The sequence below is a fragment of the Excalfactoria chinensis genome, chromosome 12, assembly GCF_039878825.1.
Source record: "Excalfactoria chinensis isolate bCotChi1 chromosome 12, bCotChi1.hap2, whole genome shotgun sequence".
NCBI lineage: Eukaryota > Metazoa > Chordata > Aves > Galliformes > Phasianidae > Excalfactoria > Excalfactoria chinensis.
Genome location: NC_092836.1, coordinates 14,121,262 through 14,148,546, shown reverse-complemented (window position 1 = coordinate 14,148,546; position 27,285 = coordinate 14,121,262). Strand labels below are relative to the sequence as shown.

Sequence of the window (27,285 nt, the reverse complement as noted above, 5' to 3'; positions counted from 1 at the left end):
AAATTGCATGGGTTTTGTTAGCAATGGAAATATCTCCACTTTTCCCCCAGAAAATTCAGAGACTCACAATCGCCATAAGTAGTGTAAATCAAGAGCAAGAAAACAGAAGCTTAGATTAAAAAAACATTGAACTAAGTTCAGGGACACGTTAAATGGAATTGCTTATTTTGCTGTTCCATTAAATAGGCAAGCTCAATGCATCTGACACCCAGCGCTATTCTTTACAATCCCCTTTCACCATCAATCATTTAAGCTGTACGTCAGGCCTGCCTCACTGAAGCGCCCATTGCTCTGAATGACTGCGATGTGCGCTTTACACCAAGAGGGAAATGAAAGATAAACTATTATATTACTAAATATCTCTGAAAGAAAAGAAGGACCTTTATGTTATGTAAATTTCCATGACATTTCAATTAATTTCAGTGCTATTTGCAGTCTGTAAACTACACAATACAAGCTACTGTGCCTAAGGATGAAGTATCAGAGAGTAAAGAACCAATCAAGTCTTAACTGAGGTGATTTGACTCAAAGTAAATGGTAAAACCAAACAGCATCCTCACCTTTCGCATCTGCACGCACAGAGACAAAAGTGGTTGATAATGAAAGCAATAAAAAAGCAGCTTTACAACCTTTGTCACAAGTTCTGATTAATTCCCTACCACTCCCTTTTCCTGTGTCTATTCGCCTTTCAGCAGCAGAACAGCACAGTGAGTAAAAGCACTGAGGGCATCATGTGCAGCAACACAGTCCCGAAAAGAATGTCTGAGTTAACATTTTCTTACCTTTTATAGAAGCCGTGGAGAGGCTGCAGACACAGGAACTGCCAGTAATCCAAGCAGAAGGCCTTCAACTTCAGCATTTTCAAAGAACTGTACTGCTGCAAGTGGATTCTGCAGCTAGATTTTAGCACCACGAGATTGCTTTTTGTTTCTGATGTGAATGACTTCAACCCAACGCTCCCCTTATTGCCGCACACGAGTGTTTCTAAGTGCTGGTGGTGCGGCAGCCCGCGCACATGGCACAGCACCTGCACACCGCAGCACCCACTTCCATACAAAGAGGCAGCGCACAAAGGCTACGGCTCACAGACGCTCTTTGATCCTCACTGCGGTTTATCTTCCCCAAAGTGTCCAATGCCACCGGATAGCTGTTATTACACACAAATCCCGCTTCTCCTTTTGGCTATTTTAGGCCACTCGGATGGCCCTCCGGACAAATAACGTGTCTGCGTTCCAGCTAAGGCTGCAGAAGGAGCTTTGCAAACCATCCTGAGAGCTTGCAGAACTTATGAGAAGACAAGCAATTATCTCAATCAACCTCACAACTGCCTGTAATCACAGCAGCGCTATGATCCCATCACACGGGAACGGCAGTCCCCCCCCTCGCTCCTTTTTTTTTTTTTTTGTTGTTGTTGGTCAAATAAAGCAGCGCACAACTCCGCTCATCAGCTCCCCCCGCGCAAATCACACCAGCCCCATTGTCTGCCAGCACCTATGAGAACTGTTGGGCTCCTTATGACGGGGAAAAAAAAGACCAAAACCAGCCCCCAAACCCGAAGCGCAGACCCTCCTTCCCCCCACCCCTCCCCACCGCGCCGCTCTCAGCGCGCAGCAGCGCACGGCCGCCCGGCGCAGTCAGCCCGGCGGGGCGCGTTGCCGGGCAGCGGCAGCCACAGCGCGCCCCCAGCAGCGGGCAGCCCCGGCCCAGCGGGCACTTGGCGGCGTCTGCTGTCGGCTGCGGCCTGGCTTTAGAATCTCCGTCCAGACGTGCTAAAAGCAGAATGCTTTTGTTCTGAAAAGACAGCAGTTCAAACTGATGTTCTGTCTTTAATAGAAGATACGCAGACGATTCTCCCACCCCTCCGTTTCCCTCAGTCCCATAGCGAAGGCTCTCTCCCCGCTGGGTGCCCGGGCAGGATCTCACGCTGTGAGCATCAGTGAGCAGGGCTTACTGATATGGGATGGCTTTATAAGCAAAGCAAAGCACACGAGCCCTGCTGGACACTGACCATGTCATACACCCGCTGTGCTGCCAGATTCACCTTTCCTGAAAGTACAGTTTGGGTGTCTGCACTTTGGTGACGTTCGAAAGTCATCCATAGGAGCCACTGGGGGTATTGCTTGCTATCAGTAGAGGGAAAGAATTCTACACAAATAAAGACAGAACCAAGGTCAGAACCCAAGGAAACATCTGGAACAAAACAAAACGCCTTTCTTTGTTTTGCTTTCTTACAATCTTTATGCTGTTTAAAAAGAAGACAACCAAACTGCCGAGGCTTAAGCAGAGCCCCTCAGGAGTGCAGGCGCATCCAAACCCCACAGACCTGTGCAGGGCAGTAGTTTGGGGCCCTTTGGATCTGATCTTACTCATAATCACCATTTAGTGCCACAGGCACCTTGCAACACCCTAAAATACAGGTGTGGAAGGTTAGTTGAAAAGAAATTCTAAGTTGCTGATGCTTTGCTTCCTTAAAGGACCTGTCAATCCTTACTCAGGTATATTTATACTTAGGCAACAGCCTTCAAATGTTTTCATGTCACAATTTCTTGCACTTCTCTAGAAACAGACTGTACAGCACAGGGTGAGTGGTGGGAATGAACTGATCACAAAAAAACACCTTGCAGGAAAAGCAAAAAAAAAATAGTGCATTTCATTTGTACCTTTAAAAAAACCATCCTTAAAGAAAATTCCCTTGAAAACAATCCCTGGCCCTGCCCGGTGCCTGCACTCGCTCCATGGGATTTCTTCCATGCCAGCAGCAGAACACTGTTGAAGTGATTCCCAAGAAAACAATTGCTCACATTTAATAAGCCGGCCCGCTAACAATATGACACACACCGTGGGATTTCAGCCTACTTTTCTCCCTGCTCTTTCATTCTCCAGGGTTTCAGTAGCTTGGCAGTTTTCCAGGAAGTGATACCATCAAGCTAAAGGTTACATTTTCATATCAAAATCTTCCAACCCAATGCTCCATCCTTGATATCGGCCTCTGCTTTAAAGGGACAGTTTTACTTGAAGCGGAGCTGAGCAAAAGCCCTTTGGGAATCTGTGCCTGCGGGAGAGCACCAGCCTTTCCCAGTCTCCCTGCTGCTGAACTCTGACACTGGCTGAGATGCTGCTTTCCCATTTTGGTGGTGGTTGATGGCAGTTACTGATTGTAATGGACCAAGAACATGGAAACCTCATCCTCTTTTAGAACAAAATGGATGGCCAAAAATTGTTTAGCTTCGAGGTTTTCCCTATCTGAACTTACTGAGATTCCTCAAGAAACACCTCAAAGCAGCAAAGAAGGACTTGCTCCATAACCAAAACCAGTTATTCTCAGGACCAAGGAAGAAGGGGAAAGCCACACAGAGACACAGTTAACCTGAGACTTCTCAGAAAACACACCCTTTGACTACTCACATTGCAAAGCCATTTCTTTTCGTCCATCATACACTTTACCAGAAAAAACAACAACAACAACAACAACAACAAACCCCTACTTGTCACCTCAATTGCTTGCTTCTAAATACTGGACTTCTTGTGAGATAAAGCCACATACCCATGAATTTTCTGACAGCAACCAGCACTGATTATACTGCACTGCATGCAGACAAAATGCTAATTAGGGCTTTTGCAAATGAAAAGCACCGTGTTCTCAACGCAGTCTTCATTTTCACTTGTCTTCTGTAGGAAACCAACAAAGAAAATTAAGCTTCATCTCACACTTATGCCACCATAAAACTAGTTCTTTCAGAAAGGCTTTTACTGCTACTCTTGACTTAGAATTCCCAGGCCTAATAGGGCAGTAATTTCTGGCTGAGCTGCAGCTTCAGCATGGTACCATAAGCAAGCAGCATGCTGGAAATGTTTGTAGTCATGTAGAGTTTAGCTATGGAGAGTCAGCTCTGGCAGCAGTGCACTGAAGACTGACAACCCTTTCAAAATGAGCCATTAAAATAAAAAAGGCAAGATAAAACATACAGTGTAAGTCCCAGTTGTAGGGGTGGCTGCCTTGGCAACCTGGGAGGCTGAAGTGAAGCTGTCCACTGATGAGGAAGAATGTTGTATAAAATAAACCCACTATAAGGTCAGTGCAGGAAAATCAACTTGTCTATCAAGAATTAAAGATTATGTAGCTAAAGTGCATACATTCAACTGTTACACATCTTTACTTACATACACTCTTTATCATGATATGACAGGAAGAATCCTGAAAAATATTTTACTTGTGTGGAAAAATATTGTTTCTGTCTACTTACAGAGTACAGAAACAGGAAGCCTACAGCAAGAGAGCTGTTCTCCATAAGTCCTTCCTGACTGCAGGATGGGGTACTTCTGTAGCCACAGACAAGATCTTCAAGCTAATGATTCATAGGCTGTGGAGCTCAAGCATGTCATAAGAATAAGATCATGCAGTTCCCATACTTATTCCATTACATTCACTGTGCACACCACATTAAGGAGTAAGGATTGTACGAAGTATAGATAACATCAGATCTTGTGCAAATGAATAGACCCTGAAGAAGCTGCTGATATGCTTGAAGAATACAGCGGCATGTGCAGCCCCTGTATGCTGCAGCCCTTTCTTGATAGTGGAAAACAAATACTGTCCATATGCAAGTGAATGGGAAGGTCTCCTAGGTTGCTCCTAAAAAAAATAAATAAGGGATGTTTTCATGTTAAAGGCTCTGCAAAACAAGACCTCTCTTTCAGGACCTTTGATGCATATCTGGGCGCCACATCAGCAAGGATTCCTTCCTGACTGGGGAAAATGGAAAGAGAAACACAAACAGAGCTCTCGGGCTCTGCTGCACCATTGTAACACCCACGTGTGATGGGGATGTGTTTCATAGAGATGTGTAAAAAATCAGGGAAGAAACAAGAGTTCTCTCCCTGCCTTCTCTTTACTCAAGAGGAAGCTCGGCTGCCTACATATGCTCTGATAAGTTATTTTGCTTCAAAGAGATCTTCAATTTATTCAGCTTCTCCACAAATTATCATTAATTGCCACTTGATATTATTCTTCATTCTTGGTTACTAAACCTTCTGAAATTGCCAAAGTTTCATGAGAACACTAAGTTAATCATTCTGTAACAGACGACAATAAACAGGCCACAAAAACGTGAACATCTGAAGTAGGTGTGATAATACAGAAGACTCTCATTGGTTCAGGAATCAAAATCTTTTTGGACACCAGCTGAAATCTGAGAGAAGACCACTCAAAATACCCTGAAAGTACACTGTGTGCAGGATGGAGATGTTTGTGCAAAACACAGCACACACGTATAACATGCCAGTTTGTACAGGCTTTTCTCTTCTTAATGGACATGAGCCCTTTTCCACGTTAGCCTTTATCCTTTACAATACTGGACTCCTTTCTCATCTCCCAACTGCATAACATCTCAACTGACAGACAGAATATGAGTGCAGTCTAAAAAGATCCAGGGGAGATACATGATCTGCTGGGAGCGGAATCTATGCAACGTTGAAATGAAACAAAATAAGTTATCCAGGTTACAATGTCCCAGAGAAACCAAGATCTAGAAGAAAAGGGGTTTTAATTGGGAAAACCTTACCTTGCTGATGAAGACCAGAACTTGATGAGCACGACACAAGAAAAGTAGCCTAGAAAATATTATTTGCTTGATAGGACAGTAGATGGATTCGTATTAATATGGTACCTTCTGTTTCATGGGCCATTCAAAGAAAAATTTGCTCAGTTTTGTTACATTCAGCAAAAAGAAGTCTTTAATTTTGCTTAAAAATAATTCCTCTTTAATATTGCCTAATCACAGCTTCAGAACAGGCTTACTCCTACTTGACCTACTGAAGTCAGCTAGGTCTCACATGCTGTTTCTTCTGTTACTTTACCCTAGGAAAAAAATCTCTGTTTCAGTAGATGACACCTGGAAAGTTCTTTAATGTCTCCTCTGTGGATGTTTTATTCGAAAGTTTGTACGTGTCCTAACACTTTTTTATTCATAGTTAAAAAGCAGCATTTCCACACCCTCATTTGGTAACGAGATTTCTTTCCTGTTCTCAAAATGTAAAAGGCCTTTTCATATGCAAATACATCTATGGCCAAATTAATTTTTATAAAGACAGTTCTGCCAAACAACTTGTATTCTCAAAATCATTTATTTGCATTAGCATTTGAGCATATAGGTCTTATGGAAGAGCATGGGATAAAGAGGGAAGTCTCGAAACCTCTGCTAACTTGCAGTTTTTCTTTTTTCGGAAGGTAGAATATAAGCTAGAATAATAAACTTTTGTTTGAAATATAAAGAAGTGCAATCAAGGATTCCATACCAGTTTGCATTACTCCGCTGCAGGCTTAAGAGTGCAGCCCACTGAATGCATACTAATGAGACCATCGACATTAGCAGCGTGCATGAAACTTTATGGGGCTGCACAGCAAAGCCAGTGGCCACACTGGTGGGTACCAAGTGTTGCAGTTTCATTTTCAGGAAAATAAGAGGAAAAAAAAAAAGAAAATATTCACGGGTTTGTACAGTGCTTTGCAACTTAGCAACAATTAAATCACTACATTTTCTAGGTTGACACGTATTTGCACTCAAACTAAAGCTATGCACCTCTGCACTGAATTTAACCTCTTATGTCTCCTCAGTTGTTCCTCATCTTCCTCACTGACATCCTCCCACAGAAAAAAAAAAATCATTATAAAGTAAGGCAGTGGAATAAAACCTGCTTTTCTCACAAACATTCACGTAGCCTGGAATAAGGATGGCAGCGATGCTTTTCCCTGGGATAAGGTTCTCAGAACCAGGTAAGTCAAACCAGCTACATGGTTCTCGCTCAAGTAAGATTTCAGAAAGGTGGAGGGGAGGGGAAAGCTGACTGCTTCCTGCATTGTCCTGCCACACAAAGAAATGTATGGAAGAAAGTATGCTGTCAAACTGGGTGCTGGGAATAACACTGCAGTCAAATCTGTATATTGTCCACTGTGATTACGCTGAGCTGAAGATAATATTTCTCACAGGAACTTGTGTGTGTTTTTAGGAAATGGCAGTAAGGTGCGCACTTCACCTTCGGAATATCATACACTGGGAGATGAACGATAGAGAGAAGGGCCACACATTTGCATAAGCGTAAACAAAACAGTTCCCAATATCGTGGTGTCCAAGCAAACTTAAAACCATAGAGTGTGGAAAAGTTTACATCCCCAAAAGCTTGGAAAAGGAAGACATCTACCCAACAGGTGTCAGTTCAGGAGAAAAGGACTTTGCCCCTAATTAATCAAAGGAAGCTCACGAGTGATGCACACTTTAATATGCAGCTATAACAATTAAACATGCAAAGCACCCATTTGATACGCAGTGTTAACAGTACTAGCATTTTTTTCTTAACTCAGTGATCAAAGTCAAATTTCAGTCACTGTGATGACTCATGTGGCAGTAATTTCTTAACTCTTACATGTGGTTGTATGAAGACATGGAGCAATTGAAAAACAAGTAGCATTTAAACAAAACGAGAACTGCTATAGAACTACCAGGAACGATCAGATCTTTTTAGCACAACTTAGGTTCATAAAAATTTGAGAGATGGTTTTGCCATGTGCATGCACAAGTATGCCCTCCCTGTCCTTCAGGGTCCTTTGAGAACAAAACCACAGTGTTTAAACCAGAACTGAATTTAAGCTGGAAACCCTGGAAGAAAGAGTGATCTCCACTTAAAAACAGAAAAACCTGAATGCTTGGTCAACATGCCTTCACTGGTTACATAGTATGATAAAGTTACGTGATGTACAGCTAATGCAGACTGGAATTCACTACTATTATTTCAAACCTAACATTAACAGTTACATTACCACAGTACCTGAGTGGATCGGTGGAGATGCTGCTTCCTGTTTCCAGTGAGGTCCTGAGATGATAGCAAAAGAATAAAATTACAAAGTATTAAAGCAATTTTTAATATTGTCTATAAAAGTAACTTTGTTATCTTCATTTTTTTTACAGCCATTTTATAGTACCTAGCATGGCATTAAATATAGTTGCAAACAAACAAACAAACAAACATACAAAGAAAAAAATAAACAGCAGCTATTTCTTATTCATTAGTGAAAGAGGAATTAAAGAAGCACCTTTAGTCAAAGAGTGATCAAATGTGACTGACAGCACTTGGCTACATGAATAGCTGACCAAGTCGTACTGCACGCACCATTACAGTAAACATTCCCAGAACCTGCCTTCTGTTTTCAGTCTTGCACTGTGTGCACTGGCAATACCATTTCAGCTCAATCCACCAGTGTCAGCACAGCAGAACCTTGCAATAAACCAACATAAGCAAGTAGCACAGCCTTCAAACGTCCAAAAGCTTTACACTGTTGAAATCTTCAGGCCATGCAAACATCCTCGGAGCTGTGAGCTCATTCCCCAACAGATACACCTGCATGTGGTTTGCAGGAACCCGACACAAAGCATGAGCACACTGTGAAGTTGATTCTTGATTTAGGTATGTAATTTCAAGATCCAAAAAGTGCCCTCACCCCAAGGCCTACTGACAAAGAGTAACATCAGAATAGGATGGTGCACAACCAAAGACACACACTCACAGAACATTGCTGCAGCTTACAGTACATGCTCAGGGCTACACTGCTTCCATCCTCAGTACATCTGCCAAGCAAAAGTAACAGTGGCATACAGCAGGGAGCTGGGTGAAGCTCTCCTGTGAGACTTGATTTTGTTCTTGTATTCTGCTCTCCTGGTGGCTATTCTCACACCAAGCAACAGATTTCTTGCATGCATTTATTAATAGAATGGTCAGCCTGCAAATCCTTGGGCTTCTTTCTCTCCCCAGAAAGGCAGCTACAGTTGCTGCAATGATTCCCGAAGAATTATTGCAGCAGAAAGTTTTAAGATACAAAGTACAGAGGTGAGTGCAACTACGCTGCTATTTAAGTAGCAACATTTTAACGTGAAGCGTGGCATTTCTAACTAAACTTGCTCTCAGTGTGCATGACTTCAGGTTTATGACAAATGTTCATATGACAAAATTAAATTTTTAGAGTAAATAGAAAACGGCATTTCCACAGGCTACAAGGAGATGTTGGCCAAATGAACACATTCACAATCAACTCTCCACCATCGTATTAGGTACCATTTTAAATTGTCATTCATACTTATACATTTGCACCCCTTACCCAAGCTGCCATTGGCCAAATTCTCCTCTTACAGTCATTAATGTGTACAGTTATGGATGTTCATACAATTAGCATTAAAATTGCCTTCATAATATTTACAGAAGTTATTTGTAAATCAACTGCAAACCTTCACTTTTAATACCAAGATTATGAGTACAATTACACACAGCAAGAGGGATATGTGAGAAGAGATGGCTATGGGCACAGCCGGTGTAAGGATCAGCTGCACAGGAATGGAAACAAAGCATGATGCCCAAATAACTGCAGTGCAGGCAGAGATCTAAAATAGACACGAGGAGCTTTTCTCACTCTGTAATTTGTTTGCTCTCAGAGTTTAGGATCTGTGAATAGCAATGCACTTTGATGGGTTGGTTTCCGTGTGCCGGCTTTGTGGCTCACTGTTCATTTAACAATTGAAAATTGTGAACCTAATTTCCTTATAATTAAATTTACTGCTTAACGATCTGCTGTCCGAGTGCCAGCGTGCTCACCGGTTGGACTTTCTGCCTCGCTGTTAGCACAGATTCAGAAATCTTCTCTGAACATTTCTGTTACTATAAATAAATCCTGACGAGACTCTGTGCGCGGTGACAATGCACCGTGCATAATGAAGAGATGGAAATGACACAAGGCCCCGCTGATTAGCCTCCACCCATGCAGCTTTGATTGTGCCAAGTGACACCGAGCACGTCGTGACCTCGGGGACTCCTCACACAATCACAAGGAGCAGGATTACAGCTTCATTAGGAATACCTTGTTTTTCATCTGGAATAGGCCCCCTGCGGTAAGGCTCCCCAACAAATGCATGCTTTGGTGTCAGGAGATGCAGATCTTTCTGAACACACAGGAAGAGAGCTTAGTTTCCACAGCAAAAATACCCATCTTGAGGCCGTCCCCAAACACAGCTAAAAGTGTCTGAATTTACTGAGAGTTTTCCAGATTTTTTCCTGCTGCTGCCAACAGTGTTGTGCTGTGCTGTTAGTAACTGTGTTTATGCACCTGGTAACTGCAGTTAAGGATGCATAATGCCACAGATCTAATCAATTTGGCAGCTGGCAACAGAGCCATGATAGCTGATGACACACTCAGGCCCATCAGGTCTGGTGGGTGCTGGGCAGTGCCACGCCATGCAGGGTTCTGGGCTGCTGCAGGGCAAACAGGCAGAGCACTGCCCAGCCTGGTAAGATCGCTGCGCTAGAGAACTCCCATCCACATATAGTTTGCTTTTTCAGGCAGACTATAAGCAACGCAATGGGAAAAGGCTTATGACTGGCTTTCTGATGTGAATAAAATCAACATCAAACACAGGAAAGGTTTCTTAAACTGGATGGAAGTCACCAGATGAGAACAACCAAATGAATCACAGTTGCAGCACAAGAAAGAAACCAAGAATTACGCTGCGGTGAGCTGCACACCCAGGCAAAGCTGCAGCAGAACCCTTAACCTGGTCGCCTGCACCAACAGTCCAGCTTGCCTTTGTGGGTAGCCTCAGGAGCAGGCTGATGGCACGTGGGATAAAGCTTTGTGGCCAAGAAGAAAAGGCAACACAGATGGGGAAAAAAATCAGGTATAAAATACATCCAGACATTTGAATTTTGGGGTACATAAAGCCAGTTAATGTCCAACAAATTTACAAAATACGCTTAGTGCAATCACACGGCCACTCCCTTATATCTAAAATAATGTTTTAGCCTTTGGTTCTTTCTGAATACCGCACAAAAATAGAAAACTAATTCAAAACATAAAAGCAACCTGAAACCTGAACACAGTACCACTATGCTGCAGCGAACAAAATGGCTCATTTACACAGAGTAGTTTCACAGTATCAGAATTGCTTGCTTCAAGAAAATCTAACAAAAAATATCTACTTTTTTTTTTAAGCCAGATATGAATATATGAATAATAATAAAGAAACAAACAAACAAACACGCAAACCCTAACAACCCTATTTGTTCATCTATAATGGAATGAATTCCAAAATCCAGTACATTTGTCCTCCAGAAAAAACAACACCCGTACTCTAAAGATAAAGCTTTATATACAGTATATACAATATATATACTGTATTTATATACTGTATATACAATATACAGTAAAATCATACTATTCTTGTCTGTATTTGCCCAGTGAACTAAGAGACTTCGACCCCCACCAAAAAGAAGAAAACCTGCTGCAGAGCAGTCCAGCACTATCAGGGAAATTCTGTAAGCAACCCTGTAAGCAGTTTTGCATTTGTTTCTATGGAGTTTGGAAAGGTCTTCTGGGTAGGGAGCACAGGAAATCTGTACCAGTGCCACTGATGAGTCAGTTGAATGACATCTTCATACAAGTACTTAACATTTCAAAGAAAAGGCAGAGGAATCTTTGCATGAACTGGAACTAAAGCTAGCACAGAGGGCTACAGATTCAGCTGGATAATTTGGAACTGATATGGTCAGCATGAAACTTGAAGAATGGGTGTAATTGCTGGTAACAACCACTTCTTTGAAGTCTGAAAGTTACATGAAATACGGATACGTATGGCTCCCGAATTGAAGCTGCAAGCTCTAAGCAAATACCACAATCGTAAAATAGCTACTTCTGCAGAGTATTATGAGACAAAATAAATATTCCCAAGGAATCATCGGTCTACAATCCAGATAATTAATGTCTCACCCAATAGAATTTAGCTTTCCAAAGACACAAATATTAAATACAATCCTGAGAATTCCGTCCTGAAGCAAAAAAACAAACAAGGCCACAGGCTCTTACACCTGCTATTAGCACTGTATATTGACTGTTAAAGTTGTGAAGTGAGCTAACCTGAATATAAAAGATGCCTGGCATCTATTTAAAAGACCATGATGTTGTAAAATGCTTTACCAAGTTGAATTCAAGTACAAAATTATTTTCTCAATATCTTGAGCCATGACAAGATCTGGGTTTTGTGTATGCGTGTATGTGGGGGGAGGTTCTTTTCCTCTTCATTTTCTTTTTCTTCTTGTGATAAAAGAGACCGTTGATTCCTGATAGGTACAAAGTCACACTTAGTGAAGATTATGTAACCTCATGGCATGGATTTCCTGACGCCACACAGACAGAGAAAAAGTAGGAAATGAATATCTAGAAGAATCAATAACCTGAAATCTTGCTTTCTTCAGCTCTGATAATAAACAAGGAGTGCTATTGATCTAAGACACAGCATTAGAAAGGCTTTAAACTATTCTGTAACTCAGTGCGGAACAGTGACAGTGTAAATCATTATGATATTTCTAAGATGTCAGTGTGAACGCAGCGAGCACCAATGTAACAGAACTACACAGTAACTGCTCTTGCTGAGACTGGATAAGTAAAATATAGGAACTGCAGTAGTCCAGCACCATGCCTGTGCTATAAGCCTTCTGCAGAGTATTTGTTAAACGATCTTGACTGAGCACAGAGTTATATGGAAGCTCTTACCAAGCTGTGCGGGTCATATTGTGCCAGTCTCCGTGCTGTGACAACTCAGTATGCCTGCCTCCCTTCCCGTGGGCAGTCTCTGGTCCTTCAGGTTCAATTCTAAGCTCAGGCAGGCACAATCCATTTCCATGACTGGAGGTGGCTTCAACTGCTTCAGTCTCAGTTAACCAGAGAATGAGATCATGCTACTACTTACCTCAGTGGTGTTATAGACTACAAATAACTACATATAATGATCAGGCATAGGGTAAACAGTCAGGAAAATTTTATATTTAAGAAAAGCCAAGATGTTCCAGCATGAATGTATACAATAATGATGGATTAAATAGCTGTAGTTGAAAAATCCACAGCTTGATCCCAAATAAAAATAGCTTAAATATGTCATCTTTTGGCTAAAAAGTGAAATTTATTTGGAGCATCCCAGGATGTGCAAAGATATGCTGCCAGCTGATAACTCTGAGTAGTGTGCATAAGGTGGAAAAGATGGTTCTGAGCTCTATCAAATCCCTAGTGCTAGAAGTAGCATGGCATTGCCTCTTTGCAATGCTGAGAAAAGGAAGGCATAACAGTATATTAAAAATTTAAGACATTGCTGCATATTGCTCAATGAATAACTGCTGTTTGTCACAATTGTTTGTACAAGACACAAAAGAAAAGCAAATCCTTACATTGCAGCCTGGTAATGTGATATTCCACATACAAAGAATGACCGAATTGTTTGTATTCCCTAACTCAACTTCATTACATAAAAATATTTACACCTTTTTGAAGACATTCACGATGAACACTTTGTACCCCAGTACTCCCTTCAGCAGGTACAGCCAAAGCATCTAACCACAGGGGCCAGAAGAAGGTAACAAAAGGAACACTCTTGGCCAGAACACACTTCTACAGAAATCGAACTGAAAACTGCAGCCATAACCTTAGTCATCAAACAACCTACTGCCAAAAGCATCCCTCCATATTCTGTTTTTTTATTGTTGCTTTAAAATTATTTTTAATCAATTCAATCTAAACTTTTTTCTTTTTATCCCACCGATATCTGTAAGAACACATGCACTCGGAAGGGTAACGCATGGCATATCAGTCAGACTCCACCTCACACCTTAGCTGCTCTGGACTGTATGCAGCCAGTTGGCAAGCACGCATTTCCTGGCCTCAGGCAGCAGCTCACTGTCTCAGCTCTCTAACAGTTAAAGCTGGATTACAATGCTAAGCATGCAACAGATTATTACAGAGCTGACTGATAAAAGTGTTTTTTCTATCTCTTCTGGACACTGCATGGCAAAGTGACAAAAACATTGGCCACAGAGAAAGAAGCAAATAAGAGAAACCAAAGCTCTAGGAAAACTTTGATCATGCTTTTCTACTTGACATACAGGATATCAAGCTATGCACGTGATCTTTCTTTTGGCTTTCCTCCTTCAGAACACATCCCTCCCTTGGTACGGCAGATTTCTATCATAATATAGAGCATCTTCAGCACAGAAACATATTCAAACATTCACCTGTACATGTTTTCCAAACAAAAACATAACCATGGCATCTCAAATAGATTTTAAATCTATAAGAAAAAACAGTGTCTAGGAAACAAAGCCCATCCACCATGAACATACAAGCCATGAAGAAACAGATCAAGAAGCTCAGCTAATTTTATTAATTTGAGAAGACTGTGTGAAGGTAAATTTTCTATAGAGAAGAAAAGATTATAATAAATAAAACTTACTTTGTACTTACAGACAAAACTGGGGCCTATGTTTGTACAGCAACTTGAAAGTCTGAGAATGGGGTGACTCAGGGAAGCTTCCTTTTCAATAAATGCTTTAGTTTTGTGGTAATATAAACACAGTGAAAGACAGTAGTAAAAACCAGTGATTTCTAAAACCTCCGTCAGCTAGATTTGCTCCTCCAATAGCACATAAAAGTTAGTGGCCCTCATGCTGAAGGCTCTTCACCTGTCTTGCAATACAGTTGGAGTTCAGTGATGACTTGCATTTAGACAACCCACCTGCAGTGACTTTGAGTACATGTTCCAAAGGAGCTACAAAAATTCCCTACCTTCTTGTCCTTAAAACAAGCATTTGATCACCACATTTCCCTTTGCAAGCAATACTGTTACTACAGTTCTTCTAGAACTACTAGCAAGAGCTCTGCACAGGTGATGCAGTGAAGTAAAAACCAAACAAAAATTGAATATGACAGTGAATCAACAAGAGTACATTATATGCTGAGAACACAGACTTTTGACTTCATCCTTTAAAACACAGAGACCAGTTCTGCTGGGTGTATTTTCACATATACTTGCATTTATTATTACAGACAGTTCAAAGTATAGAAGATCTTGTATCATGGAGCAGTAACACAGCTACATCACAAGAACCAAGCAATGACTTCACATTTCATACTGGTTTATAGAGTAAGAATTTGTTTTCCACCTCACATCAGCAGATTTTAATTCCCTGGTTCAGAATGAGTGCTCTGAGGGAAGCTTGAAGCTCAAGTATTTCCTGTGCACTACTGCAAGCTGCAGGTACCTCCCTGTTGTTTGCATGCTGCACCTGCTTACATGCACATGGAAAAACAGAAGGCTCAAAGAGCCCTCTTCCCTTGTACAGATCTGCAGGCAGCACGAGCCAAAGCCCACACTGCCCAGAGCTAGTTCATCATTGCACCACGACAAACCTATTCGCTCCTGTCCAGAAACATCAACTACAGCTTAAGAATTCATATGACTTCCAACGTACTTTGATACATTCACTCACAATCAATGATTGTTTTTACACATATTGGTGATTTTTTCTTTACTCAGCATTTGACAAGCAGCAGCAGATTACCAAAAGATGCCATGTATCAGTATGCAAGAGCCTTTTGTTTCCCAGGAAATGGAAGACAATTGCACTAGCAGTTAGGTGGATTCAAGGACCTACAGTCAATGCGCTGTTTCCCTACCAATCAGTAAAACTGCATCTCTTATATTTTTTATCATTTCTGAAAAAGAAAACTGCCAGATAAATCCATATAGGCACAGTCAACAACTTAAATTGCAGTGCACAGCTTTATCAGTCTGCCAGAGGTTAGAATACTTCCTTTAAATATGGAAAAGAACCTTTTTATCACTACAAATACAGAGTAAACATTTCAGTAATTTTGCTGCTGTTGGCTACAAACGTACTGAATTGAAAATGGAGTTAGATCATTTAAAAATCATAATGGTTTTCTGGAAGAAAAAGCTTACAAATGCAAGTGAAATAACACGAAAGCAGCAAACTCCTGCAGAATCTGAAAAGAAGCACAACTGGAGCTACATCACCAGCAGGTCTGTGGCAAAACAAGAGAGGTTGGTGGTGTGACTGCTGGAACCAGGAAGGGAAGTCACACAGCAGTCCAGCCCACAGAAAGGAAACAAAGGTTTTCAGCTAACTGGCAGTTTACGTTTAACAAGTACTCAGAGTGAATTCACAGAGGCACAATGAAAATTAAGCGTGACTAAGAAATGGAGAGGCACCTCCCTGACAGTACCAGCTGGCACCAAACCCTGCAGCTCTGGTACTGTGGAGCTGAGGTCTGAAGCACAGGGCAGTGTGTCCCTTCATAGGGACTGATGGGCAGTGGTTGTGAACCCCAACCTGAGGAAGTACCAGAGCATGCAAGTATTGTATTTTATATTTTATATACCAAATTTTATACAAATTATATAAAACCTTGTACATAAATTAAATTTGTTGCAATAGTAATGTAAGAATAATTTTCATTACCACAGATTTCATAAGATGAGACAGATCAACCACAACAAGCTGACTACTTGTTTTGCACAAATTCAGAGTTCTATAGAGATTGTCACATTCAGTCTATGCTCCAAATGGTATTTACTGTAGATCTGTTCAGGACACCTTTGTACCATCTGTGGGAACTAGAACAGCTTCAATGTAAACCAAGAAATCAGAACTGTTCAATGCCAGATGTATCTGAGAGGGCCAAAAGTTCTTATTGCCAAGTGGATGCAGCTGGGTATGCTTTGGAGTACAACCACACTTGGGATGCTGCCATATACATATATACAGGTATACACATATACATATGATACTGTGAAACTTTAGAAAAAGCCCTCAAAACACCAAAAATCATTGAACAAAGTCATAATACCTGAAAAGAAACCTTTAAATGAATCTTTGCCATTCATCTCCATATGATTTACCCAGACAGTAATACACCATTTACCTTTTCAGCAACTATAAAATCAGACGAAACAAATGACTGGTGGAAACATACATTAGGCATTTACACAGGAACATTTGGCTATGGCAGCTACCATTTTAGTACTAGCTCCCAGCGCAGGAGACATGAGGAGGCACTGATTTCCACTGAGTCCCACAAAATTAAAAACAAAAATAAATATTAAAAGTATTGTCAGTAATTAAGTTCGATCATAAAACACAACATGTTTCTTTGTGGGCTTCTCAAGAGCACAACACACGCAGAGAGCACCTCAAATTAATAGTGAATCCTAGAGACAACAAAGGCAATTGTACAGCTTCCACAGTCAGCTGACAGCAGCAGGCACAGCTGAGAGCTCACTCATTAACAAGGCCCAGAGCCCAGGGAAACTGCTGTCATCAGGCACCTCGTGGCCAGCGAGCAAACAAAGTTGTTTGTCAGAAACATCTGCTGCCTCTATGGGATGGAGCAATGGGCTGCTCACCCATTCTTTCCTGTATCTGAATACTTGTCATCTGATTAATAATAATATGGCTTTTCGAATTACAAAATAAAATTAAGTAACATTGCCTGACTGAGATTAATGATCTCTACTACAGCAGCCTCTGGCAAAGTCTTGTCATAAAATATCAATTACAATTAACTGAATTCACTATTAAGATGAGTTTAACTGAGAAAGAGAGCAAGACAGATTTTCAATACTACCCAATTTTCAGGTGTGCTGTGCTTCAGTGACGGGCTAGAAAAAATTCAGAGGTTAATGAAGCATGACATAATTTCTTTAGGAAAAATACTTAGATTAATAGGATATAAATTGGGTTTATTTCATGCATTTGCCCCATGAATGCATAGGCCAAAATCACTAAAGGCTACAAAGCATACAAAATTAAGATCAGAAAAGGAAGAACTAGAAATGAAAGCGCACATTTGAAACACTGGAAAAGAGGGGTGTATTTTTTTGTGAAAATCCATATGTTGTGTACAGTTTTTCACTTGGATACAGAAAAGCAGATGTAACGTTGGGATGAAGTGGTCTTTGAGTAACCAGTTACCCACCTGGCTTAGTAAACACAGCCTTTCAAATATTCTGAACTCTATTGCCAGCTCTAAAGGAAAGCAGTAACACCCATATTTTACAGTAACAATCAGGGCAAATCATATTGACTGCAGAACAAAGAGGCCATACTAACCAGGATCTTTGAAACTTCCTCCCTTTACACGCATCTGTATGTAACAGAATCAGTCTTCAATGAGTACTCAGATCTTTGCTATATATTTTGTATGCAAAGAATACTAGCATCATGGATAGTTGTCCTTTCCAGGTTTATAATTTCACTCTTGTGAAAAAACAACAACAACAAAACAACCCTCTCCCCAGGACAGCCCCTCCAACACCACCCAGGAGGTCTCCAAAGAGTCTTTTAAGAACCAGCAAATGAACCCAGTTCTCTACATTACTGGGTGGAAACTGGATGGCAGCAGGACTGAGTCACTTGGTAGCCAAGAGCAGGAGGCTGAGTTTCCTCCTAGCACAGCCAGGCAAAACTTACTCAGTTCATTAGATGTTGTTTCTCCTTGTAGACTGACTCAGTTCATGTCTCCTCTTTATCTATCCATTTTTGACAGCTCACAATAACATGGGGTGCCCCCTGACCACAGCTAGGAACCAGTCCCTGCAACCACTGAGCCCACTGCCTGGCACATTCTGGTAATCCTGCAACTGCCCTGCCTTTTAGCAAGGAAGCCCAGTGTCCTTCAGCAAGTTGGGGAGAACAGAAATCAGATAATCAGATTCACAGCAGTGAGTCACATCAAGCTGTTAACGTTGTAGGCGACTGAAACCTGTGCAGCTGTGCTGCCTTACAGATTCCCCCACCCAGTACTGAGCAACTGCTGTGCACATTTTGTGAAGAGAAAACACAAAACAGACCTACACATAGAAGGGAAAAACCCAAATGCCCTTTAAATAGGAGCATGGTACCCCTAACTGAATTGCTATAATTAATTTGGTAGAACTAGTGAAACTAGAGTTTCTGCTGCTTTGATACCAGAAATCTCTCCAGTAGTTTTGAGTTATTCAAGCTTTTTAGTTGTCATCATTTTTTTCACTTGGAAACCCACTCAGTAACAACTCTGGATTAGCTTCTTACCAAAATGTTTCCTAGCCTTGGAGAAGTACTACTGTGCATTTGTCCTGTTCTCCTTAACTCCTTTCTCCTTAACTGTCAGCCATCCAACGAGTAGGACGGACGGATCCCTTCCATCCTACCCCATACACATACAGCTACACACATGCACTTCCCTGGAAGACATTCTGCATTGCAGCTTGAGAATGGCAAAGGCAGACTATGTTATACAAGCAGACTCTATATATGACAATAGATAAACAAAACTGACTGGAGGACATGCTGGCATACATATCCAATGTGTAATTCCATGTGATCAAACACTCCTCCACCTTCAGTGTTAACAGACTTTAAAAATAAATGTAAATTAATCTAGGTTGCTTTCCTTCTCTATATCTACTGCTTCACGTAGTAAAATAGGCCTTACCCATAATGATTTACTTGCTGAGAAAGCTTTGAAACAGATTACACTGGAGCTCCCTCTAGCCACCACTTTAGGAATTATTCGTTTACTATAAAAGATGCAAATTTTTGTAATATTCAGTCCTGCCACCAACACAGTGATACCCCCCCATGCTTCCAGATGTTTGTGTGCTTGTGTAGATACTTCTGTGTTTTGTTGGGTTTTTTTCTTAGTTTTTAGAAAACAAGAATTCTTTCTGAGTTTGTGCATGAGATGAAGAAGGATTTCATGTTGCACAACAAAGCATTCAGTCTGGCAAATCAATATTATACAATACTAATGTCACCCTTTCAAAATGATGGATCAGGAGGTTTCAGAGAGACTCAGCCAAGTCCCTGACCCTGGTCAAAGACCTCGATGAGTCACCTTAAATGCTATTTTAATGCTGCTTCATTTTGAACAGCAGATTAAACTTTTCCATTCCTGGACTCCTGATCAAAGAGGTTTATGGCTAAGGAGCTTCCTTAGCCATAGAGTGTGCATAATTCTAATTCATTATGAATCTTGAGTAACTTGAAATAGTGGCAATCCATAACATATTACACAGCTGGTCGAATAGCTAAGGGAAATTTTTGAATGCTTAATTTGATTCATGGTGAAGATCTACACCCCATTACATTTTTCAGGGGATTATTCCTTCTCCTCGTGTCATAAAATATTTTGCTTCAGCTAGTTAGAGTTACTTTTAATACTACTTTGGGAGATAAGACTTGAATTTACCACAGTCGAACTGTGCTCTGCTCCATCTAGTGGTGCATAAATATGCATGCCTTTCAAGCACGAAGCAACTGCATAATCTGCTCAGAGCTATGGAACAACTTCCCACAATCGGAGGCACAAAGAGGAAGCGATGCATGTGCAGGAAACAAAGGCGAGTCAGTAGCAACTGTGTATGATGCGTGTCACGGCAACACGTGTTACCCACCTATTTTGGACAAATACAATCAAAAGAATTTAAGAATGGAGTGCATTTGCACTTGCACATTGCATTTGCAAAGGAGAAATCCACACTGCAGAAGAAAAACAACAACTGATACTAATAGGTGTAAGTGCCTAAAAGTGCCAGAAAAACTTCCAAATAGAATTTCTATAAAGCAGCAGCTTTAGTTCAACCCTTCAAGGTCATGACTGAAAAGATTCAGTGCACGAAGACAAGAAAAATGCAATTCCTCTCCACCTTCCATACTAGAATGCACAATAAGACAGTGTTGACTATTCACAAAAGCAGTTGAAAAATGAACAAGGAATCAGGAGGAAAAGGGAATTTTTCCACTGCAGCCTCTGTTTTGTAACGCTGAGCAGCATCCAGGTTCAACTCAGCCTAGCTAAAAAGGAATCCCTCCTGGGTTCCAGTACTAAATCCTGAAATTCACTGCATGTTTTATTAAGCCAGCCATGACTTATTTAAATAGGCAAGTGTTTACTTGCACATTTCTGACTTCCCAGCACGATAGAAGGTCACTTTTCTATCTGCTCCATGCAGAGTAAATGCCAGGATTTGATAATACTGTGGATACCAACTTAAATTGTTTCAAATGCGAGCAAATTACAATGCTGCTGTCTTCCCTGGAAAACTACCAGATAGAAAACAACCAATGATAACATCCTGCTACAGCTAATAACACTGATCACTTCTCTACCTCATTTCTCCTGAGACCCATCATTAACCACAACCACATTCAAGGAAAAAGAGCTGGCACCACCTACAGCTGGTGGCTTCAATTTTCTTATTTAAACAGTAGTCTTTCTTCTTTCTTTTCCTTTATACAAATACACAAAAGATACTTATTAAAAGATTGGACGAATCCCACCCATTGGAAGAAAATAATTACAGTGCTCCAGTTCTGAGCATCAAGGAGAGAGAGTTAATTACTGTTTACATCTGAGAGGAAGATAAGCAAATCAAAATATCAGAAATTCCTACTGTTACCATTTCTGGGTAGCAACCCTGGGAAACTCGTCATCAGAGCAGTTAAAGGGCAAAATGTTCAGCAACACTTAGACGTGCAGTTCCCTGCCCATAAAATGTTAGAACACTTCCAATAACACAGTAAGCTGCAGTGGTCTATTACGTAATTTCTGCAATCTGTAATACACACATTTTACAATGGGAATGAAAGATCTTCATGTTTATCCAACACCAAGAGATAGGAAAACATGAAGTTACAGTGCATTCAACACCAAATAATGGGAAAAGCTGTATCTTTTCTAGTTGGCATAGTCAGAATAAGAGATATGGGCAAACTGTCATAAAATCATGAAGGCAGATTAGCTTTCTGTGAAGCAGTTCTTCCCTAGGCTTCAGACACTTCACGATCATGCCTACAGCAGGCACAGAAAAGATTTATTAGGAAGCATAAATTGGTACTGTGTTAAGAAGAAGTGGATCAACCCTAACCGTTCTGAGTCATAACCAAAGAACATTATTCAAGATGAGACTGAACCTTAAGCTACCTTTGTAGTTTCTCCCCTTGATTCTGATTCTCCTTTTACTCTATCCTCAAAACTACATATAACTACAAAAAAAAAAAAAAAAAAAAAAAGCAAAAATAAAACAAAAAAACCCACAGATTTTCACCCTACACTCAACCAACTCTCTACTGCAGAGAGCTAGAAGTAATATTTTAAGCAGCCTCTCCACCCCTCCAACTTTTCTTCCCTGCTAGCTAGTAAACACCACTTCATAGAAAACCTGTTTGCCATTATACCTGCTTGGTCTGTTTAATTTTGGAAGATCCAAGCAGTGGAAATCCTTCAGTTATTCTAGAGCCGCAAGACGTGCCTGGAAAGGTGTAATTAGCAAATGGCAACTTGGTTTCTGTTCTTAGACTCACATGGACACGTTCACATTTATCTACATGGAGTTACAGGGCTATTCAGTTATTTCACTTTGTGCACAGCATGGAGAAAAACATTTTCATCAATGAAGTACCTGAAGAATTAAGACATGATCTTGTACTTGTGCTAATGCTTCTTATGAGACTTTGACAAACACAGGATAGCAAACTTAGCAAACAGACTGCAAAGAAGCTAAGAAATGTAATCATTCACAGACTACTTATCTGTGTAATAACCTAGATGTTCTGGTTATTCATAACAATCCAAAAGCAAAGAAACAATGGTTACACAATCTCTATAGAATAACATGCATAAAATGTCATATTGGTGGTTTCCCAGCCTTGAAGCAAACTTCTAGGATCAACAGCAGAAAAATCTTGGCCTAATGAGGATCGTAACAAACAGCTCGCCCCTCTTCCTATCCTACTAGGGGAGAAGAAATCACATTAGTTTGTACCTTTCACACCACATGACCACATAGAACAACAAAATGCACAGTACACTTAAAGACTTACGATACTGTTTATTTTACTTCAAAATAAATTGTGCATTTTATGTGTTTGTATACAGTTTTCAATTGTTTTAAATACTGGACACATGGAGGAGAGCTGTAGAAGAGCATGGGGAAGGGATTACCAAGATGGCAAAAATGTATGGCTGTGACATTCTGAATAACTCAAACTTGTTATGAACAAGAATCCTACGGCATCCATGCAAGTTTCAGTCCCATACACACCAGTAAGAGAGGAGAGATGGACTACACAGATGTAGCACTGACTGCACACTTAGCGACCCCGAGCTTCTCTGTTATCTTGAAGATGGACTACTAGACCCCGAAGGCGGACAGCAGAACTGGTGCAGAACATTATCTTCCCTGCCAAGGAAGAGGAGGGCAAAGAGGAGGGCAAGAAAGAAAAGAGACAGAGGAACAGAATCATAGGGAACAGCATTAGGAAAAGTAAGCTTGAGTTGTTCTTTTTGTTTGCTCTTAAATCCACAAATAGCGCAATTTACTGGTAAATACCAGCTGGCAGCCCATTTCATGTCAGCAACTGGACTTTCAGCGCAATGATTAACAATGCTAAAGGAGCGTAGGCTAACGCTTAACAGTTAAACTCTGATCCAAGGACTATTTTAAAAGGGCAATTTCTACTTTTACCATACAAAATAATTACATTAAGTAGTTATATACCATACTCTGTCTACTATGGCCACAGAGATTTTATTTTAAAACGTTAAAGAGAAATGTGGCGATTTTCACTTCTTGATTTCACTGCAAATGCAGAACAGATGCATTCCCCTTCTGCTGGTGATCTACACACAGAAGTATTGATGATTGATAGAGCTCTACTTGACCCTCTACACCTTCTTCCTCCCTCCCCCACCCCCCCTTTTAAATTAGACTGTTGCCATGCAGCGTTGCCAGCATCATGAATGGCACTACTAACCAGAAGGCACAAAGGCTGTTAAAGAAGCAGTTTAGAATACCTACATCTGCAATGCTACAACGTGCTTTATGGTGAGTGGAAGAGGGGATGCAGGCAGAGCAGGAAGCTTGGATGAGGTCACTTCTTTACCAGTAACACAACCATGGATGATTGTTTCCTTTAAACAAAATAACAAGCTAAAGAAGAAGGGTGGAAAGGAACACAAGGAAGGAAGAAAAAAAAAAAAAAAAGCAACAAGAAAATCCAAAAGCAATTCATAAATCTCAGAAATTCTGCCACCTTCTGATTGTTTGCAATTAATTTGCTATGTATGAACACAATTCACCCCTTTTCCATCACTAGATCATGTAGGAACCAAGTGGAAAATTACAAGTATTACTATAATTATTCCAGCTTTCCTACGCCATAGGGTATGAACATGGATGGCTTATGTAACCATCTGAACCTCACACAGACTGTGTTTGAATTTGTTTTGCTTTGTTCATCTTGAAAATCGGGATAACTAGAAGCAAGATGTGCTGGCTGGGCTGAGCGACATAGTTTTCACTCCTTTGCTTAATGTGAAAAAACTGTCAAGCTTTTAAAACCCTGCATATTACAAAGAAGAGAGTGCTCATGTACACTAGGTAATAAAGCTAGGCAATTGGTATTCAGCTTGAAATAAAATCTCTATTCAACCTTTTTTTTTTGGTAGAAATCTTCAATAAACAGCCAAACAAACAGTAGAAAGGACTCTGAAGCAGAGCTCCTGCTGCTAGTTTTGTCTGTGACTAATCATTAATTGGGAAGGTACCACATGACTGAGGCATCTGTTTGGTAGTGTGGGATGCCTTTATAAATGCTCATATGAAGGACATGGGAAATATTTACGATTTGTCTAAGCCTGGCAAACAGCACAAAGTTTATCAGCAGAAAAAGTTAACAGCTGTGATGAACCAAATTTATCTAAAAAACAGATATTTTCCTACATCAAGAATTTGAGCAAGAAGTTCCCAGTTTACCCTGCCTAGTGTGCAAGAATTCCCTTACTGCTCCTGAAAAGAAGATACAAACCAAAGCACACTGATAGAAAAGCATTTGCCAGCCAGGCATCGTTGCAGGTTAATCTTCTGCATTAGCCAGTTAGGGTAAGAAAATAGGTATACTGCCTTCCACTGGTCCAGGGAAAAGAAATAGCACCATTAATCCTTATATCATCTTCTATACAACAGTTTGTCGCACACAAGCCAACATTATCTGGTGAAATGAAGCTTCCACATTAAAATTTTAAAGAAGTGAAGTATTTTCAGAACAATATTTTTACCTCCCAGAGGTGCTGATTAAACATTAAGCAGGTAGACACTGCAAGAAAATGATGTGATTTCTTTGGTACTATAACATCCTTTGCATTATCTGTTTGTTTTCACAGGCATCACTGGGGAAAAAAAAAAAAAAAAAAAGAAAAATCTCTAGTTTCAAGATGCCTTTGGATGTGATAAGGGCATCTAATTAAATATGAGAAGCATGGAAGGTAAAGCAGATGGGAAAAGCAATGAGTGACAGTCAAAACTGCATGCAAAACAAGGAAATCACAGAATCAAGAACAAACACATCACATTAAAAGATTCTTAGATATTAGTGGTAAGCAAATCTGTTTGCAGTTATAGCTGCCTGTAATATATCAATATACTCTCACAATTAAGAGTATTCTCAAGCACAAGCATTCTGTTATAACTTCTTGTCTGGAGCTATTCCTACAGCAACTTGCCTCACAAAAGGCTGAAGAGATGAGAGCTACAGTAGTATTAGGGCTACAGGGCACAAAAACCAAAACAGCCCCCATCTCCTCACCTCCAATTTCAGCAGATTAGAAAGCCTTCTAAAAAAGGGCTGCTAGCTGCACAATCTATGAGGTGCACAGCGAGTGCACTCCGTTAGTATAAGATAGCTAGCACGTGTACAGATAGACTGAAGTACTAACTAAACCTTGTTGTCACAGAAAAATGTGTTTGGAAAACGCCAGGAAAAGATTCTTCTCCAGTTCTCCAAGACACAGATAGGATTAAATTTACTGTCTCTGAATGCCAGTATGTCTCTGGGCTTTGTTTTCACATGTTCTAGCTGCAAGGCCACTCAATTATCTGGGCCATATCATGAAAAAGGCTCAGCAACAGCTATACAGAAAACACTACACGGATCCAGGGCTATTTTGTTGTGGTTTTTTTTGGAAGCCTCTGGTTCCAGCCATCATCTCCTTTCCTTTGCCCTCACACCAGACATAAAATCTGTATTCATGTGGTCACTAACAAAGATGGAGCACCTCAAGGAATCTGCAGCCCTGAACTAGAGTATGTTACTTCTATGACAATACACTGCAAAGCAGGAATAGAAAAGGACTCCAAAAAGCCAAGCTACAGACATTTTTTGCTTTGTTTTCTCAAATCCCAAGCAAGAATAAAAAAGAGCAGACATGGAAGGCAAACTGGAACCCAGACAGATAAATAACTAGCTGGAAGCACATTATATGCTTAGGCTTCCTATAAGTTTCCTTAGAATAGGAAAAAGGCAAGATAACTCATTTTATTTCTATTCTGAACACTGTAAAATGGGCGAGCAAGGGATTACTGCAAGAGCTGCAGCTATTAAAAATGCATTATTTCTCTATTAACAATTCAAAACAGATGCCAAAAATCATCTTGACTAGAAATAAAACTGCTGGAGTGAATAAAACATCCAGCAATTAGCTACCAGCAAATCAGAGATGCTCCAGATTTCACCGTAGTGCATTCATTAATTGCTTCTTTCAGAGCAAATTTAATTTTTAATTCTGGGCTAGCAAAGTAATCCCTCTGTGTATTTTCTAAATAAAGCCTCAAATCTGAAGTTAGAATGGAGCATCCGTTCTTGTTTGCATGGTCTCTACCAATTTCTATTTATAAACTCATAAATGGGAAGACTAAGAGCTAATTTTAATACCATTGAATGTATGTGCAAATTAAAAGCCTAATTGTGCTAGTATTCTAGTAGCTGATGTTCATTCAGAACAATAGGATTCCTGCTTACAGATCATTCATGAAAACACACAGCACTTGACAGAGATCAGGGATGCAGGGATGTCAAGTTGTTACAATCACTTCGGTTTTAGCAGTTGTTGTATCCAAACTCATGGCTCATCCAAACTGTTGAAAGGAGGAAAGACTACAAGGGTGGCTAATGCACCACCACTGTTATGAGTGGGGTAGTGTGTGGGACAGACACTATTAACATCCCCAAATATTATGAACCCAAAATTCTTCAGTCCAGTGAAGAACAAACTTGCTGTTTGTTTTCCTTCTCCAAGGAGGAGTGCTTCAGGATCACAGGATGCTTTATGCTTGAAGAGACTTCTGCAAGTGTCTGGTCTAGTCTTCTGCTCAAAGCAAAGTCAGCTACATAAGGTTGATCAGGGCTACGTCCATCTGAAACGAGTACTGTTGAAGGCAGAGCTACCATCTCCTTATCTTGTCTCTGATCCAGTGTTTGACTACCCTCATGCTGAAATTCACTCCTCACCTTTCCTTGTATCTAGCTGGAATTTGTCTCACTGCAATCTGACTGTTGCCACTTGAGCCATCATTGTGCATCTTCTAGATG

General features: G+C 40.5%; 1 protein-coding gene across 11 annotated transcripts in view; it reads right to left on the bottom strand.

Annotated features, from left to right (window-relative positions):
- IQSEC1 (IQ motif and Sec7 domain ArfGEF 1) overlaps positions 1 to 27,285 on the bottom strand; it is a 258,195-nt gene that overhangs the window by 120,197 nt on the left and 110,713 nt on the right. For 7 of the 11 annotated variants that reach the window (XM_072347516.1, XM_072347517.1, XM_072347507.1 and 4 more), the window contains one exon: positions 7,822 to 7,866. The exons of 3 other annotated variants lie outside the window; for them this stretch is intronic. In XM_072347516.1, coding sequence (XP_072203617.1) covers positions 7,822 to 7,866 — 45 coding nt within the window. Of the gene's footprint in view, positions 1 to 782; positions 1,396 to 7,821; positions 7,867 to 27,285 lie in introns of those variants that run through there. One more of the 11 variants, XM_072347511.1, reaches the window with a different exon arrangement.